At 33.7% G+C, this 16990-nt stretch overlaps 1 protein-coding gene across 1 annotated transcript in view; it reads left to right on the top strand.

Annotated features, from left to right (window-relative positions):
* The first annotated feature begins 7371 nt into the window (after positions 1-7371).
* Positions 7372-16990, top strand: part of LOC133322827 (lipase 3) — a 76610-nt gene continuing 66991 nt past the window's right edge. The window contains exon 1 of the mRNA XM_061531781.1: positions 7372-7610. Coding sequence (XP_061387765.1) covers positions 7458-7610 — 153 coding nt within the window. The 5' untranslated portion in view covers positions 7372-7457. The remainder of the gene's footprint in view (positions 7611-16990) is intronic.

Genomic DNA, 16990 nt, shown 5'->3' with positions numbered 1-16990 from the left:
TCTATGGTCTTCCCCCATTTCCCACCACCGCATCTCAAACACAAATAGAAAATAATAAACAACAAATTTTAAGTAATAAAAGCCACAAAAAGCAATGAATGTAAAGAAAGGAGTAATAATCGTAAATCGTAAAACAAAAAAGATAAAAAACACAACAACAAAAACACACATAGTAAAGTTGTATTAACTCGGCCAAATAGAAATGTTAACACTGGTAGCCAACAATTACACACACATAAATTTTGAATTTTTATTTAAACGAATTTGAAAAGAAAAAGAAATAAGAGAAAGAGGAGTCAAACAAAACAAATATTGCTCTCTTGAAATATTACTCAGAGGAAAACAAAATTCAAATATGCATTCAGGCATGTTCGGCACGCGTTCAAATATGCCAATTTAAGAGGGTGGGGAAATAATGATGGGAAGAAAAAAAATCCGTAGGTCTTCTGTAGGCTGAAAACCTTCTACAAGCCTTCTAAAAGTGTTCAAGGACCTGCACAGCAATTGTGCAGGTGTTCAGAGATCGAACACAGGCTATAGGCGTGGATTTTTTAAAGAATATTTTCAGAGATCGAACACAGGCTATAGGCGTGGATTTTTTAAAGAATATTTTCAGAGATCGAACACAGGCTATAGGCGTGGATTTTTTAAAGAATATTTTCAGAGATCGAACACAGGCTATAGGCGTGGATTTTTTAAAGAATATTTTCAGAGATCGAACACAGGCTATAGGCGTGGATTTTTTAAAGAATATTTTCAGAGATCGAACACAGGCTATAGGCGTGTATTTTTTAAAGAATATTTTGGGATATGGAAAGCTGCTATGGGCGTGGATTTTTTAAAGAATATTTTAGGATATGGAACGCTTCTATGGGCGTGGATTTTTTAAAGAATATTTTGGGATATGGAAAGCTTCTATGGGCGTGGATATTTTAAAGAATATTTTGGGATATGGAACGCTTTTATGGGCGTGGATATTTTAAAGAATATTTTGGGATATGGAACACTTCTATGGGCGTGGATATTTTAAAGAATATTTTGGGATATGGAACGCTTCTATGGGCGTGGATATTTTAAAGAATATTTTGGGATATGGAACACTTCTATGGGCGTGGATGTTTTAAAGGATATTTTGGGATGTTTTAAAAAATGTTTTTGGGGAATCTCAGAGCAATACCCGTCCAAGACTTTCATAAACGGAAGACCCGTTACACTATTTGTCTTTTGGTACAGCAATACCATGAAATTGAACAGCTGATTTTTTGGCTGATTCACATCAAACCTATACCATCGAACCAGTTGTACCAGATTACAAATCGCATAATCATGTTGACTAGGCTAGTTGTGTCGGTTTTGGCTTTACATTTGGTCGATGCCGTTTTCAGTTATCACCGTTGTCATTGTCGTTCATTCATTTATTCATCCATTATCTCTCTTTGGTCTGTGTCTTGACGTCCTCGTGAAATATTCAAGCCAATGGGTCAAACATGTTTTTTGTTATTGTTTTTTTTTTCGATTTATTTATTGATGTGTGTTTTTGTTTTGTTTTTTCTTTATTCGGTTGCATTTGTCATTTCCCACCAAATAAACAAACTAACAACTAATGCGCTAGTTATGGGGAAACCCCCTCCTCTCCACCCGCACTCTTTATTCCATCTCAAATACCAAGGGTATGCACCATATAATTTGGCTAAAATTTTATGACAAACTATTGTTGCGCTGTTGGTTTGCCGGATGGACGGACGGACCGACTATTTTGCAGTTCGTTGTAGTGCGGCGCTTGTTGGTTGTTATTATTGCTTTTGCTTTTGTTGTTAGTGTTAATTTGCACAATAATAATTCCGGCATTTATAATATTTTATAATAATACAAACGACGATTTGGCCGACAACACGACATTTGCATAAATCGCGTTGGCTGGCTGGGATAACGTTTTGGAGAATTATTTAATTTATGGTAATGCCAATGTTGAACCGCACAAAGCTCCCCCATAATAAAATGAATGTAAGGCAATGGCACACACTAACGAACACATTGTTTTGTTATTGCAAGTGTGTCTGTCTGTTTGTCAGTCGATTTTAATGGGCCATTTAAAAGTGACAATTTCAATATGGATTATGATTGGTGTCTAACTGTTGCTGGTAATTTACAAGCTATATAGTTATGAGTTTGTTTGGATATTAAAAAAAAGAGTTGGAAATTTAAATCGGTTAAAGATTGCAATCGAAAGAAAACAGTAGCAGTGATTACTGAAGTGTTTATTGTAATGGTACCTTTTCTTATGTAAAGAAAAAATATGACTACTTGATGTACTGGATGAGGGAAAAGGGGGAGATAAGCCCTAAGACATGAACGATAATATTACATAAATTAGGGATTATTTTTATGAAACTTATATTTTAAAATCACAAATTCGTCTTAATTGAAATGTATAAATTTAAAAAATAATCATATTATATAGTATCAAATGTCGGAAAGAGAAACATAAATTAATTTATAGAAGAAATACAGGAATTACAGATGCGGTTTTTTGTGGCGTCAGTCACACAGCACGCTGGATAGCACTTTACATGCGATGGGAAGGAGATTTATTCCTCTATAATTGGCACGTATCGTCATGTCTCCTTTTTTGTGCACGGGACACAGGATGCTGAGGTTCCAATCATTGGGTATGTATTCCTCGAGTCAAATTGTACTAATCAGCTGGTGCATGCCTCTGACCACCATCTGACACCGGCTTGAATAAATCGGCTGGTAACTCACCAGCACCTGCTGCTTTATTATTCTTCAGCCGACTGATTGCTACTCTGACCTCATATTGGCTAGGTGGTATACATCATCTCTTATTGGGGAACGGAGTAGGTAGATAGCAGAAGATCTGTTGTGTTAGCAGCTTTTCGACGTTGAATTTCCATGTTACATTAGATCGCACCTTTGCTGCTACACTAAGACGGGCGTGAACCTTGGCTTCCACAAGGTATTCGATATGCCTTTGGTATACCACAACATGATTAATTTGATTTCTCGTTGCTTGACCAGGAGAAATCCAGGAGTCTGCTTACTACTATGTCAATCAACCTCATGCCCTTGTCTGATGTTTCTTCATGGAGGCTGAATTTTCCGACGGTGGGGCCAAAAATATTTTCCATTCTAATTTTTGCATTCAAATATCCTAGAAGAATTTTAATGTCATGGCCAGGACACGGTCATATGCTGTTTCTAGGCGCTCGTGAAACATGTCTTTGGTCTGTTCAAATTTTTCTTCCGTCGGAGCATAAGCGCGAATGAGAAGAACTGTAGAAGAACTTCGATTTTATACGGATTATAAAAATTCGCTAACTTGTTTTTGCAAAATAGTCTGGCTGAATCCCAGTTTTTTTTTTATAAAAACAACTATTTATTAGTGGGGAATGTATGGCATTGTTTGCAGGGAAGACTATAGTTTCGGATCACGCCACTGATCCTCATCAGTTCCCTTAGTTTTTTGTTGGGATATTCTCCCCAGAAGCTATTGCTTCTATACAAAAAACCTTTCAAACCCAAATGTCTCTTGTAACAAAGCGAAGTACTTAGCTGACCAACGACATAAACTGCATGAGAATTTCGCTGGTGCCTCACTTTGAGGTTAACAATTCGCTAACCATAACCATAAATCCGCACCCAATGCATGTCTCGTTTTATAGCAGCTACAATACAGACCGGGATTTTTCTTTTTCATAGGAGGAGAAGTTTTCCGAGTGTGAGCAACATTTTCCACAATTGAGATGAAAAAGGGACCATGATAAGCCGGGGCTTTGCCATTTTAAGCCAATCAGAGGCGCTGATTTGTATCTATCATACCCGATGTCACCCAAATATTATATGAAGCTATCTAAATTTACCCAAACTGTGCACATCGAAATATTTTAAATATTAAACCTAGATTATTTCAAAAGATGGAACCCATCGGTCCACACTTTCTGGTACCTTCCTCACAAAGGTTCATGAAAAATGGGCGGTATCACAATATAGGGGATACGTAAAAATGGCGATTTTTCTAAAAGAATGCTGTAAAACCACGGAATACAAATTTCGGCAATTTTTAATTAAGATTTTTCTAAAATCTCAGACATGGTCCGATATTGAAAACACAAGGGAGGGCTAACATGTGTATAATATCCTCAAATACTGCAATTTATAAGGCTTTTTTACATGAGGATATACCATAAGGGGGGCATATATTGATTACCTCTGGTAGGAAATACCAAAAATGAGAAGGTATAATTATAAGGGATGCGACGTCTGAAAGTGGATCGATATGGCTCATTTTCGAAGCTAACATTTTAGTTTCATATCTCGATATACCACATTATCAAACTTGAATTTTATTTTTGTATCTCGATACACTCGGAAGGTAGTATGAATTTCGTACATTGTGGGGTATAAACTTTTAATTTGGAGTACAGAATATATATATGGGTACAAACCCAATACGCGAGATAAATCAGTTAACTATTTTAATATAAAAAAAAATTATATGGAGACTACTTCCTAAAGAGGGCGAATATTAATAATTTCTGTTAGGGAGATTTGTTAATCAAATAGAAATCTAAAATGCCAAAATACAGCGGATTCGGTTGAAAACACGGGTAGAAAATCCCAAATTGACTGAAAATTGGGAGTACCGTTATATGGGGTTATACCTAAATTTGGACCGATATTGTTTTTTCGGAGTTACACACAGGTCTTATAAATCTTTTTATATAAGGTATATGTTTTTATCAATGATGTTTCAGAATTAATGTCGATCAATTAGGTTATTGAAATAAAACTTACAAGATTATATCATATTGACCCTTTTTGGAGGAAGTACCAGAAGAGAAGATCTGCCTTCCCAACTTCGGACTTGATTTAGGCTTCTTAAATAAAATAGGTTGTGGAAAGTTGGGTTCAAATCGGACATTCCATTCACTGATATTGAATTTATAAACATTGAAAATTTTGACCCTTTTGTGTGGGAGGTACATGAAAGGGTGGACCAATGTGTATTCTACGCTTCGTAAAGATAATATGTTGTACAAAATTTGGTTTAAATAGGATACCATTTTGCGTGGGAAGTACCAGAAGGAGTGGACCGATATTCCCCATCTTCGAACGTAAACTAAGTGTGGAAGAAATATTAAGATGTGCAAAGTTTGGGTGAAACCGATTATTTCCATCGAGAGTTATCGTGCGCACCAGACAGCCGGACAACGGACGGACGGATATGTGTAAATCGACTCCAAATTTTCTGAAACCAATATTTCTATCAGGCACATTTTCACCGTATGAAAGTGTATATGCCCTTATTAGCCATAAGGTTGAAGGTATAAACAATTTTGACACAGGTCCCATCCGATAAGTCCCATCTTTGAACATTATACAGTGGTGGTTAAAATATTAAGTTGTGTAAATAAAATTATCCACATTCTGATGATTTTGTGGGGGAAATACCAGAAGGAGCGGTCTAATTATCGGACATAATCTAGGTAAGGTAAATATATTACGATTTATTATAGAATAAATTTTCTGGAAAATGTTGATCATTTTTTAGGAGAAGTACAGGAAGTAGTGAACCGATATTCACGATCTTCGAACTTGATTTAAGGGTGGAAGGAATATTAACATGTGCACAGTTGGTATGAAAACGGTTGCTCCCTTTGAGAGTTATCATGAGCACCAGTCTGGCAAACGGCCGAACTTTTTGTAAATCGACTCCAAGTTGTCTGAAACGAATTGGGGCCAAAGAAACATGGGGTCTAAAACCAATATTTGAACCAAGCTCATTTTACCGTAGCATGGTGTATATAAGATAATTAGCCATAATGCTCAAGGTATAAAAATAGGGATTATACAAACACGTTGTCCAAACCGAAGATAACTCTTTTATACTTTCCTCAAATAAAATTTGCAGTTTAAGATGGCTATTAGCAAAGGTCACATAATTCTGGGTCAAATAAAAAAATACCCTCCAAAATAGTAATCTATTGTACGTATATACATACATACGCCACCCATTATCTGAAATATCCTGTCCATGTGTTCGTATATTCTTCAGCAATAAAAATTCCATTAGCCGCTTTGTTTTGGCCAGTATTCGAAGAAATGAGGTCAAGGTCAGTGTCCGCTTGAATACAATGCAGTGTGTTACTCCATATTAAGAAGTTCGGAAAACCGGAAATCATATCAACAAACAATACAACCGAACCAAACAAACATCAGGCAGCAGCAGCACCAATACCACACGATCGACAACGACGACGATAGTGCGGTAATTCAGATCATCAGAATAACCAAAAAATACGACGACCAGCATTACAACATTATTCATGTTGGAGTTCGAATCAAACCTTTTGCTCGGGTATGGATTTATTTCATGCAACGAAGCGCCCGTACAACATGTTGTGAAGATCTTTTTTTTGGCTTGGATCAGCAGTGTCTAGCTAGTCAGTTGGCCAAGCAAGCTATGCGGTTTGTTTGACAAAAAAGAAAAAACAAAAAAGCAAAAACCACAAAGTCTACAATAACAAAACAAACAGGTGTAAATAAAACCAAAGCTTGGCTTAAACCCGGACCGCAACAAACAACAGTCAACGCTGAGAGCTCAAGAGGAGCAGTCGAAACGGTGCACAAAGTTTATTCGAAGCGATTCAAAGAAACCCCAAGAAAAGTGTCTGAAACAAACGTTTGAAAAGCGTTGTGGATGAAAGCGAGAAAAACACAAGGAAAAAGAAAATTGAAAAATTGTTTATGAAAAATCGTATGAAAACAAAAAAGCAATAACTATATGGTGAAAAGAAAATCTAAAAAAAATATTACCCCTCAATGACCGTTACTAAATTTTGAATTGTGAAAAACCGAAAAGAAAATTTAAATTATAAATTTTTCATTGATTGAAGATAAAGTTTTCCCCCAGTGATTTTTTTTTTTTGTATTTGACCCAAAGGCATAATTTGCCAAAATAAAAGTTGTTTTTGTTGTATTTTCGAATATCGTAACGAGAAGATATATCTGTTACACTGTCATAGATAATATTGTGTTGTGTTTTCGAAAAAAAAGTTTTTCTTTTCTTTTGCCGTTAAAAGAAAAGTTTATTTTTTGTTCAAATTGAAGAAAGGAAGATAAAAAATCACAAAGAAAGGAAAGAGGTGGAAAAACAAAAAAAGAAGAAGCAAACAACAACAATGATGATGAAAAACCTCAACAATACTACAACAACAACAGCAGTATCAACTACTACCACCATCATCAATAATAATCATGACCGCCAACGTTACTCTGGAAAATCATTGAAAAAAAGTGAAATTATATATCGGCTATTTGGTTGTGGTGATGGTGGTCGTCGTCGCAGTGTTCGTGGTGTTGCTGGCCGTAGTGGCCTCTGGCCAATTGCCATTATCTTGTACGCGTTACTTGTGTTACAGCTAGTCGGAAGTTCAATGGCTTTTACCATACTTTCGCCCTTCAGCTCATACACATCGCTGAGTTTTAAGAATCTTTTGAATAGTGTCCTGCTGTCGAGTAATGGCAATTTGGCCGGTGGCGGTCGTAACCTTAAATCGGATGTACTGGAGGATGCATCATTGATAACGGTAAGAGATGGGAAATTACAAAAAAATAAAGCATATATTGAAAAGAATTAAATTAAAGGTTGAAGTGAATAAAAAAATTGAATAACTATAAGTTCGAAGAAAGTGAAAAAATAATTAGCAGTTTTTAAATTATAACAAAAATTACCACAAAAAAAAAATACAAACAGTTTGTGTGACATGGCTGTTGACTGTATATTACTTCTTTGTGTACTAAATAATAATTGTGTTTAAATTTAAAATTATGACAATTATTGTGAAAAATAATTGTTTGTGAAAATTCTCTTCCATAATTTGTAAAGAAAGTTTATTTTTTTGTCAATTGTTTTAAAACAAAGCGTGGACTATTATATAAATTATTTCTTCAAGTGACTGTTTCTAAAAAAATATAAGTTTTAACAAAGCGTGGAAATATGTTTTTTCATGGGGTAAAATTGCTTGTTTTTTGTATTATTTTTTTCAGATAGCAATAAAGGTTTGATAGATAAAAAAATATTTTCAAGAACGATGATATTGCAGAATTTCTAAGCAATAATTTTTTAGTAAATAATTTTTCAAAGAAAATTCAGTAGAAATTAAAAATTATGTTTTAAACAAATTTCAAAACAACAACTAGTGAAGAATGAACATTTTTTGCAGATATTAATAAACTATCAAAAATCTTAGGTGTCTTTATAATATTATTTTCAATAATTTTTGTTATATATAAGAAAAAAAAACTCAGTGGAAAATTATGAAAATGTGGACTTCAAAATGGAGATTTTGAAAAAACTTTTTTTAAAGAAATTGTTGAATATTCAATAATATAACAAAATAACACATCGGAAATATATATAAAAAATAATTTAAAATATTTTTAAACATTTTTTATTAAATGTTATAAATGTTGGATTTATAAAACGAAATATTTATTAAAAAAAAAATTTTAATGATGAAAATATTGTTGAAGAAATGGTAATTTAAAAAAAAATCTAGAAATCTTGTATTGAAAAAACAATATCATTAATTTCAAAATAAATGAACTGATCGTGGATTTTTATGAAAATATTTTTTATGGTGATAAAAAATTTTTTTTTAAAATATTTTTCAAAAGATTTTTAAAATGTTTTTAATAACAAATATATATTTTTTAATGTAGAATTTAAAAAAGTTTTAAAACCTATTTTTAGGACATCGTGAATGTAAAAAAAAAATTATTTAAGAAAAAAAATATACAAATTAATGTCTTAAAAAATCGTGGATTTTTTGTATCCTTTTTAAAGGAAGATCTGAATTTAAAAAAAAGTAATTGCGATTTTTTTAATTAAAGAAATTTTAAATAAAAACTCGGCTTGAAAAATATTTCAGTTCACCCCGAACCAAATTTTTTATACCCTCTGCCATATTTATTAATTAATTAACTTTAACACGATTTCTTGAAGTATTTATTTTTTCTTAAAAAAATCATTTTTTTAAATCCACAATGTCTTGAAAAACATGTTTTAAAAATTTATATTTTGAGATGATATTTTTTAAGATCTACATTTTTATTAAACATCTAAAATCACTGAATCTAAAAATATTTGTTATAAAAAAATACTATTAACAAATTAATATTTTCAAAAATTGTAATATTTTTCAATTATTTTTTTCAAGGGATTTTTTAAATAGTACTTTAATAAAACAAATATTTTCTGAAAAAAATATTAAAAATAATCCAACTTTTCAAAATGTTAACCCGTAAGCGGAGCATCCAATATTATTCTCTGATCATCACCATGTGTAACTCCCACATCCGAGTAAACTACACTATAATTAATTATTATAATAAATTTAAAGACCAACCACTCCTCTTGGATATACTATCAACGTCTAGGGTCTATGTGCTTCAGGGATAAATATATACGCTATAGAATACAAATTTTGTCATTTTTCACACAAAAGTCAGGGTTCATTTGACCCGCTATATACTGACCGATCTTTATCAATACATGCATGCTTATTCCTTAGCTCAATCCTCTTCACCATGTAACAATTCGCGATGTTCGGGCCATAATTGCGGTCTCTGGAGGGATCAGATAATCAAACAAAAATAAAGTTTTTGGTCCATTTCATCCCATAAGGTTTAACATATCATTACCAAAAACAATAAGGGTCTTCATTGGACAGAACCCATCATACATGCAAAAATAAAAAAATTTATATTTTTTCAAGAGATTTAAAAAAAGAGGATATATACAATTTGATACGGTGTAAATGTGCCTAATCGAAATATTGGTTTTAGACCCCATTTAGCCATGTCCATCCGTCCGTGCGTTGCCCGTCTGTCTGACTGGCTGTTGTGTACGATAACTCTCGAAGGGTATAATCGATTTCATCCAAACTTTGCACATCTTAATATTTTTTTCCAAACATAGTTCAAATTGGAAGTTGGGGAACATCGGTCCACTCCTTCTGGTACATCTCCCAAAAAACGGTAAAAATTGGGCAAAAATTTAATTTTATAATAACATACAAACGGACTATCCGATTTTAATGAAACTTTGTACAACCTATTATCTTTACCAACCCTAGATCAAGATGGTACCCATTGGTCCACTCCTTCTGGTACCTCCCCCAGAGAGGCTCAACATATAAAATATTTATAAATCCAATATCAGGCGAATGGAATCTCCGATTTGAACAAAACTTTGTACAACCTTTTATCTTTGCCAATTCTAGATCAAGTTGGAAGATGGGACCCATTAGTCCACTCTTTGTTGTATCTCCTCCACAAAATGGTCAAAATTGAGATAAAAATTATTTTGTAATAACATGCAAACGGACTATCCGATTTTAATGAAAATTTGTACAGACTATTATGTCTACCAAATCTAGATCAAGTAGGAAGATCGGACCCATTGGTCCACTCCTTCTAGTATCTCCCCCACAAATCGTAAAAATTTTCAATATTTGTAAATCCAATATCAGGCGAATGGAAAGTCCGACGTGAACCAAACTTTGCACTACCCATGGTCAAAATTTTCAATATTATAAATCCAATATCAGGCGAATGGAATGTCCGATTTGAACCAAACTTTGCACAACCTGTTATCTTTACCAAGAATAAATCAAGTTTAATGATGGGACCCATTGGTCCGCTCCTTCTGGTACCTCCCCCACGAATGGTAAAAATTTTCAATATTTATAAATGCAATATCAGGCGAATGGAATGTCATAATACAACCAAACCTTGCACAACCTATTGTCTTTACCAAACCTATATCAATTCCGAAGATGGGACCCAATAGTCCTTCCGCTACCTCCCTTACAAATGGTCAATATTTTATAAAATTTTATCAGCATTAAATCCGAAACCTCTTTGATAAGAACATATTTCTTATATAAAGCTAATAATATAATATGTGTAATTCCGAAGACCTCCGCAAATCATAGCCTAGGAGAATATATCTGCCGGCAACACCGACTGACAGTATTTTACTTGTTTTTTAAGAAAAATAAAGAATTCGTGGTCTTAAAAACCTTCAAGAAATCGTGGATTTTTTCATACCTCTTCTAGATACTGAAAATGGGGGCTGAACATTCAAAAGGTGGTCATATCTAACCATCAACCCATTCTGCCAATTTTTTATAAATATTTAAACCAATTAGCCTAAATGACAAATCACAACAACTTTGGTTGGAAATTAATTTAAAATTTCAATACCAAAATGTTCTGCCTCCAAACATCCGAAATGAATGTTAAGTGATACATGAGGGCTACATCAAAACATGAGGGCTACATCCAAAATATTTTCCCACCATAATTCAGACATTGTACTGAATTGAATATGTTTCAGTATATTAGAAGTTCAGTGCATATATTATTACCTTTGATACCTTCCCACCTATATATTCCTATTAGATGCTGTTTTCTGTGAATAAGTTTGGTTTATCTGCTTTATGTTTTGTGATGATAACAATCTTCAACTCAAAACTCTTTCTATTACCTAGCGAAAACAACAAACAAACAAATAAACGAAAATAATCCGGAGTCAAAAGGGTTAACAGATGTACTCGACGCCGTAATGTGTATGTAGTGTAGTGTATTCCAAACTACATGTTTATGCATCTAATTAACAACTTTTACGGTACATATTTCTTATACATCTATGTACATAGTACGTTCATTGCTCATTCATTGCTTAGAGTTGTAGTGTGTTTACCTAAAAACCTAAATGCAGTCATTATGATATAATATGGGAGATTGTCTATTACAAAAACATACATACATACACAGCTCACTCCTCAACTGTTGATATGTAAAGTTTTTGAAGAAAAAAATGTTAGTTTACTTTAACAATCACTTTCAAATTAGTAAAGGAAACCCGAGTGCCAAACAGCAGTAGTGTTAAATAATTTTCAAAATAGCTAAGAGGAAATAACTTCATTGTCATTAGAAAATTCTCAGGTTTGTTGAAGGCCTTGGGGATTTTTCAAGCAAAAGTAAATATGTTGGTATTTAAAATATGAATTTAACACCAAGAAGTGAACATGTCATTATGTGTGGCCAGAGTGAGGTTTTATACCGTCTACAATAAGAACAAATTACAAAAATAATACAACTCAAAATACATAAAATCGAAAGCTATAGTGGGCTATATCAATACGTGGACCTATAAAAACAAAATATTTTGTAAGGAGATTCCTCGGACACTAAAATCTCGACTGAAAATTTAGTTAACAAATTTGGCTGGGGCTTTTATAAAGGGTGATTTTTTTAACAACACATGTTGCGCTAACGGCTGGAGTTATGAAAAAAATCATGCCAAAATTGGTATAAGCGGATGAATAAATTGAGGCGTAGTCGGGGTTAACATTTGCATGGAATATTCTTAAAACCTTAAATATTATGAATCGTACGATCAATTTAAATAAAGATTTTATGCATTTCTCTGAATTGTATGTGCTTTTTAAATTTCATACAGCTCTAAAAACCCTTTAAAGCCGAATATTAGACTGCACCGTCATATGGTGCCAATAGGTATAAGTTAGTACCTTATACCTATATCAACAACCTTGTGAGGTGGTGTCTGATCCATTGAAACCCCGACATGAATGAATAAACTTCTTATCTCATATGAAGATCTGGAGTTTAGCGGCCTTAGCAAATTTCGGATCCCATGTGATTATTCATATAAATTAATAATAAATACATTAATTAATATGTAAATGAAATTGGCCATTGCACTCCTGATTGAGAGTAATTTTTTATCACCTAGCCTACACCATTAAGATAACTTCATTAATGAGAACTTCCGCCGCTGTGCCCATTCAAATCCATTAACAACATAATCATTGTTATTAATTTTCGAAATGAATTATTTTGAAAGTTCATTTAGGCAGAATAAACCACAATTAGCTGACTAACCTCAATTAGCCGACTAACCTCATTGTTATCGTACAGAAATGAGAGTCAGTTCGATAAATGGTAAGGTTTACAAATTTTTTGCAATCGGAATCAGTCAAAATTTAACAGAAATAATTTTCAATGAATATCAACGAAACATTATCTTAAAATACTTATGTTTTCTTAAAGAATTTCTCCTTATCAAATTTGAAAAAGTTGGTAGAAGACTCCCTTCCGGACTTTATCTTGTCTATTGCCATCATAGCATTGATCTCGTAGAACATATCGCCGCTCATTTGCTGAAAGAGAGGAATAACTCAAAAAAGTGATTTTCGAGTTCGCTATAATAGACTTCATGTTGTGTAAAAATTGCTTATGCATATCTCTTACACACTCTAATTGTGAAGCTGTAGAAGTTCCTCTATCCCATCGCTTTTTTTGATTTATGCCTGTCTTACAGCAAATGAGCGATATATGGAATAATTGTCTGATTTTTAGCTCATTCATACAAAGACTCCCTTGGGCACTGGCCTTTAGCTCATCTATAGAAAGAGTTCCTAGTCGTGAACTCCATCATGGCTCGTCGATGGAAAGGTTTTTTACCGCTATTCTTCAGATTGCACACAGAAAAATTCCTTCTTAAGCACAACTATAGAAAAACGCTATATTTTCTTAGAATTTAGCTAGTCTATGGAAGATTCACTTCTACCTTAGACATTAGCCGGTATATTGTTTACCTCCATAATGTTCATCTAGTGAAATATCTATGGAATTATTTTCTGACCTTTAGAAAAATAATAATTCTGGCAAGGTCGGATAAATAATTAGTTTCGACCTGGCCTAAAGTTCGCTCATAAAAAGTCTTCCTTCTTTCATTGTTTCCATCTCGCCATCGAAAGGCACTAGTCTGCTCTGACATTCATATTATCTATCGAAATTATTCTTTGTTCAATTCGAATTGCAAGACTCCATACTGCCATTACATTCACCTCGTGTATAGAAAGATTGCATATTTCAGCAGCTCTACAAAAAGACTCGGTTCAACCCTTGATTTCAGCACGTACGTTTCCTTCATAACATTCGAATTGTGAAATATTTGAGGAATTATTATCTGGGATTCATCTCAACTACAAGAAGACTCTATTTCGCGTTGGGTTTCAGCTTTTCTATGGGAATCCCTATTTGCGGCGTGGTAAACAGGTCATTCACTGAAAGACACCCTTCTCTCTTGGCCTACTGTTTGTTCATAGAAAGACACCCTCAGGTGTCTCACCTCTATGGCCTTCAGCTTCTCTATCGAAAGAATGAAACAAGCATTTCGTTTGTAGAAAAACTTTCTTAACCCTGGCCTTCAGCTCATCTATAGAAAAATGTCTTTAAGCCGTGGCCTTCAGTTCGTCTAAAAAATTTTTCTCTTCTGTTATGGTCTTTAACTTGTAACAAGAATTTCAGATTCATCTATAAAAAAAAATTCTCTTGAACCGCGGTAATCAGCTCATCTTTATAAAAACATCCAGGCGTTAACTTCTTTAGAAGACTCTTGACTTCAGCTTTATGGAGTCTCCCTAATATGAATTCGTTTCAATTTGTCTATTGGATACTTTATTGTCAGAATAGAGATTCTTTATACCCTCAGCCTTATGGCTTATGAGGCTATACACACTTTGATACGGTAAAAAAGTGTTTCATCGAAAAAATTTGGTTTAAGACCCCATGTCTCTTTAGAGACAGTTTAGAATCGATTTTCACATGTCCGTCCGTTTGGCCGGCTGGTGCGCATGATAACTTTGGAAGGGAGTAATCGATTTCATCCAAGCTTTGCACATCGTAATATTTCTTACAAACATAGTTAATGTTCGAAAATAAGGAATATCGGGCCACTGCATCTGGTACCTTAAAATTAATTAAAAATGCTCCTAAAAATTAAAATTAATACGAAGGGACTATCCGATTTTAACCAAACTTTGCATAACCTATTATTAGGATACCCACAGATGTTTGTTATATTTATTAGAACCCATATAAACATCCAATCCCCTTTCATCTATTAGAGATAAAGGTATTCTAATATAGGAGGCACCCATATTGGACCTTTCATTTCAAAGAGGTAGTGAACTTCTATTTTTGTAGGATTTCTGTATAGGATATTTATTTACAGATTACTCGTAAAGGGTCTAATTCCTATAAGGCGCCCGAGTAAGGTATATAAAAGTTATATTTTTCAATATCTTCGAAATATTTTAATACTCCCCAACATGAGGTGAAGTGTTTATAAAATTGTTCATTCTGTTTGTAACACCTCGAAATTTTCGCCGAAGACCCCTTAACATCGGTATATAATTCAATGTAAATTCCGGCATATCATATGCATGGTATTGCAGATGGGATATACCGTTTCACGTTTTGGTATCGTCCCATTTCTGGTATTTTGAATAATGGTATAAACTATTTTTTATCGATAAAAGATATCTTCTAAATCTAAAGAAACCTATATCTACGGAAATTTTTTTCTCATAAAACATGGACATATAACAGGGATTCAATCGATCTTTGTAGATCGATTCTTTATAGAAGACCAACCAATTTTTTTTTTTCATAAGATCTATACACGGATTTCAATCTATTGCAGACCCCTTCAAAGTTATATGAAGAAAATCAAATCTCTATAGAATGTAAGACCATTAGAAGATCATCATATTTTGGGGGAGTCTTAACAACCAATATATTATGTTGCTGAAATCTATTATTTTTATATGAACTATAGGACTTTATTTAACATGTTTCGGAATGTTCGATGTGGGCCAAATATGCACCGTTTTGTGGCCTGCTCTCTATTTGCAAACAACTCTATTAGTCGATTTTCACTATCCTCCATAGATTCCAATATTTTATCATTAAAGAAATGTTGCAATGCAAGAAAAAGATGATAATCGCTTGGTGCCAAGTTCCGACTTTATGGCGGATGCATTAAAACTTCCCAACCAAGCTCCCGAAGTTTCTGGCGAGTAACTGTAGATGTGTGTGGTCTAGCGCTGTCCTGGAGGAACGCGACACATCTCCTGTTAGCCTATTCTGGCCGTTTCAGTAGTAATCAGAATTTGTTGACAGTAGTGATCCGAATTTAGCGTTTGACCATATAGAAGCAACTCATAATAAATAATCCCCATTCAGTCCCACCAAATGCTTAGCAGAACCTTCCTGGCTGTTAGTCCTGGATTGGCCACCGTTTGAGGTACTTCTTCGCTCTTTGACCACGATCATTTTCGCACAGAGTTATCGCATGCGATCCATTTCTCATCTTCAGTCACCATCCGTATAATAAATGGGTCTATCTCATTCCGTTTGGCCAATGCTTCGCAGATGGAAATTCGATCCACCCAGACATCGGGCTTCTAGCTTTGTGTAAATGGTTTAAAACTGTTTTATGGTAAACTTTTAGCTCCTGGGCGATGTTACTAATATGCCGGCCAACTTCGATAATTTCTCCGTTTTCATCGACATTTTCGACCTAATGGATTTCTTTTTACCCAACCTAATATATAAGGTTAGTATTTAAAGGGGTTATATATTTCGTTTGGAAAAGTCCTTGAATTTATAGAACGAATGCATGAAAGATATCTGCTACTTCTAAAATATGTGAGAAAGAGCCCCTTTTAAAGACTTTAAAATGTTATCTGCAATGGGGTGTTTCTTATTATGAGTTCAGGAATATACCCACATAAAAAAATATTTTTTTTATGTTTGCTCAGTTTAATTCACCTGACACCTCTATATATAAACGTTACTAATACCAAAAATAATTTCCCCAATACCAAATAAATTCTCTCAGTGTACTCTCATGAACCGAAATGTAAAGAAAAGACTCACAAGAACGTACTGGAAAAATAATTACCTATCAAATTAGAAAATTTACAATTTTCTTTTCATTTTTTTCTATAGAAAGAAAAATTATTTTTCTTTCAGTTCTTCTGACTATCTGCTACTCCCCATAGTTTCTATAATCATTTTCAGTTTT

This window comes from Musca vetustissima, unplaced genomic scaffold, assembly GCF_032173495.1.
Source record: "Musca vetustissima isolate MV318-11 ecotype Yass unplaced genomic scaffold, APGP_CSIRO_Mvet_v1 utg23053, whole genome shotgun sequence".
Classification (NCBI taxonomy): Eukaryota; Metazoa; Arthropoda; class Insecta; order Diptera; family Muscidae; genus Musca; species Musca vetustissima.
This window is presented reverse-complemented; position numbering and strand designations above follow the sequence as displayed.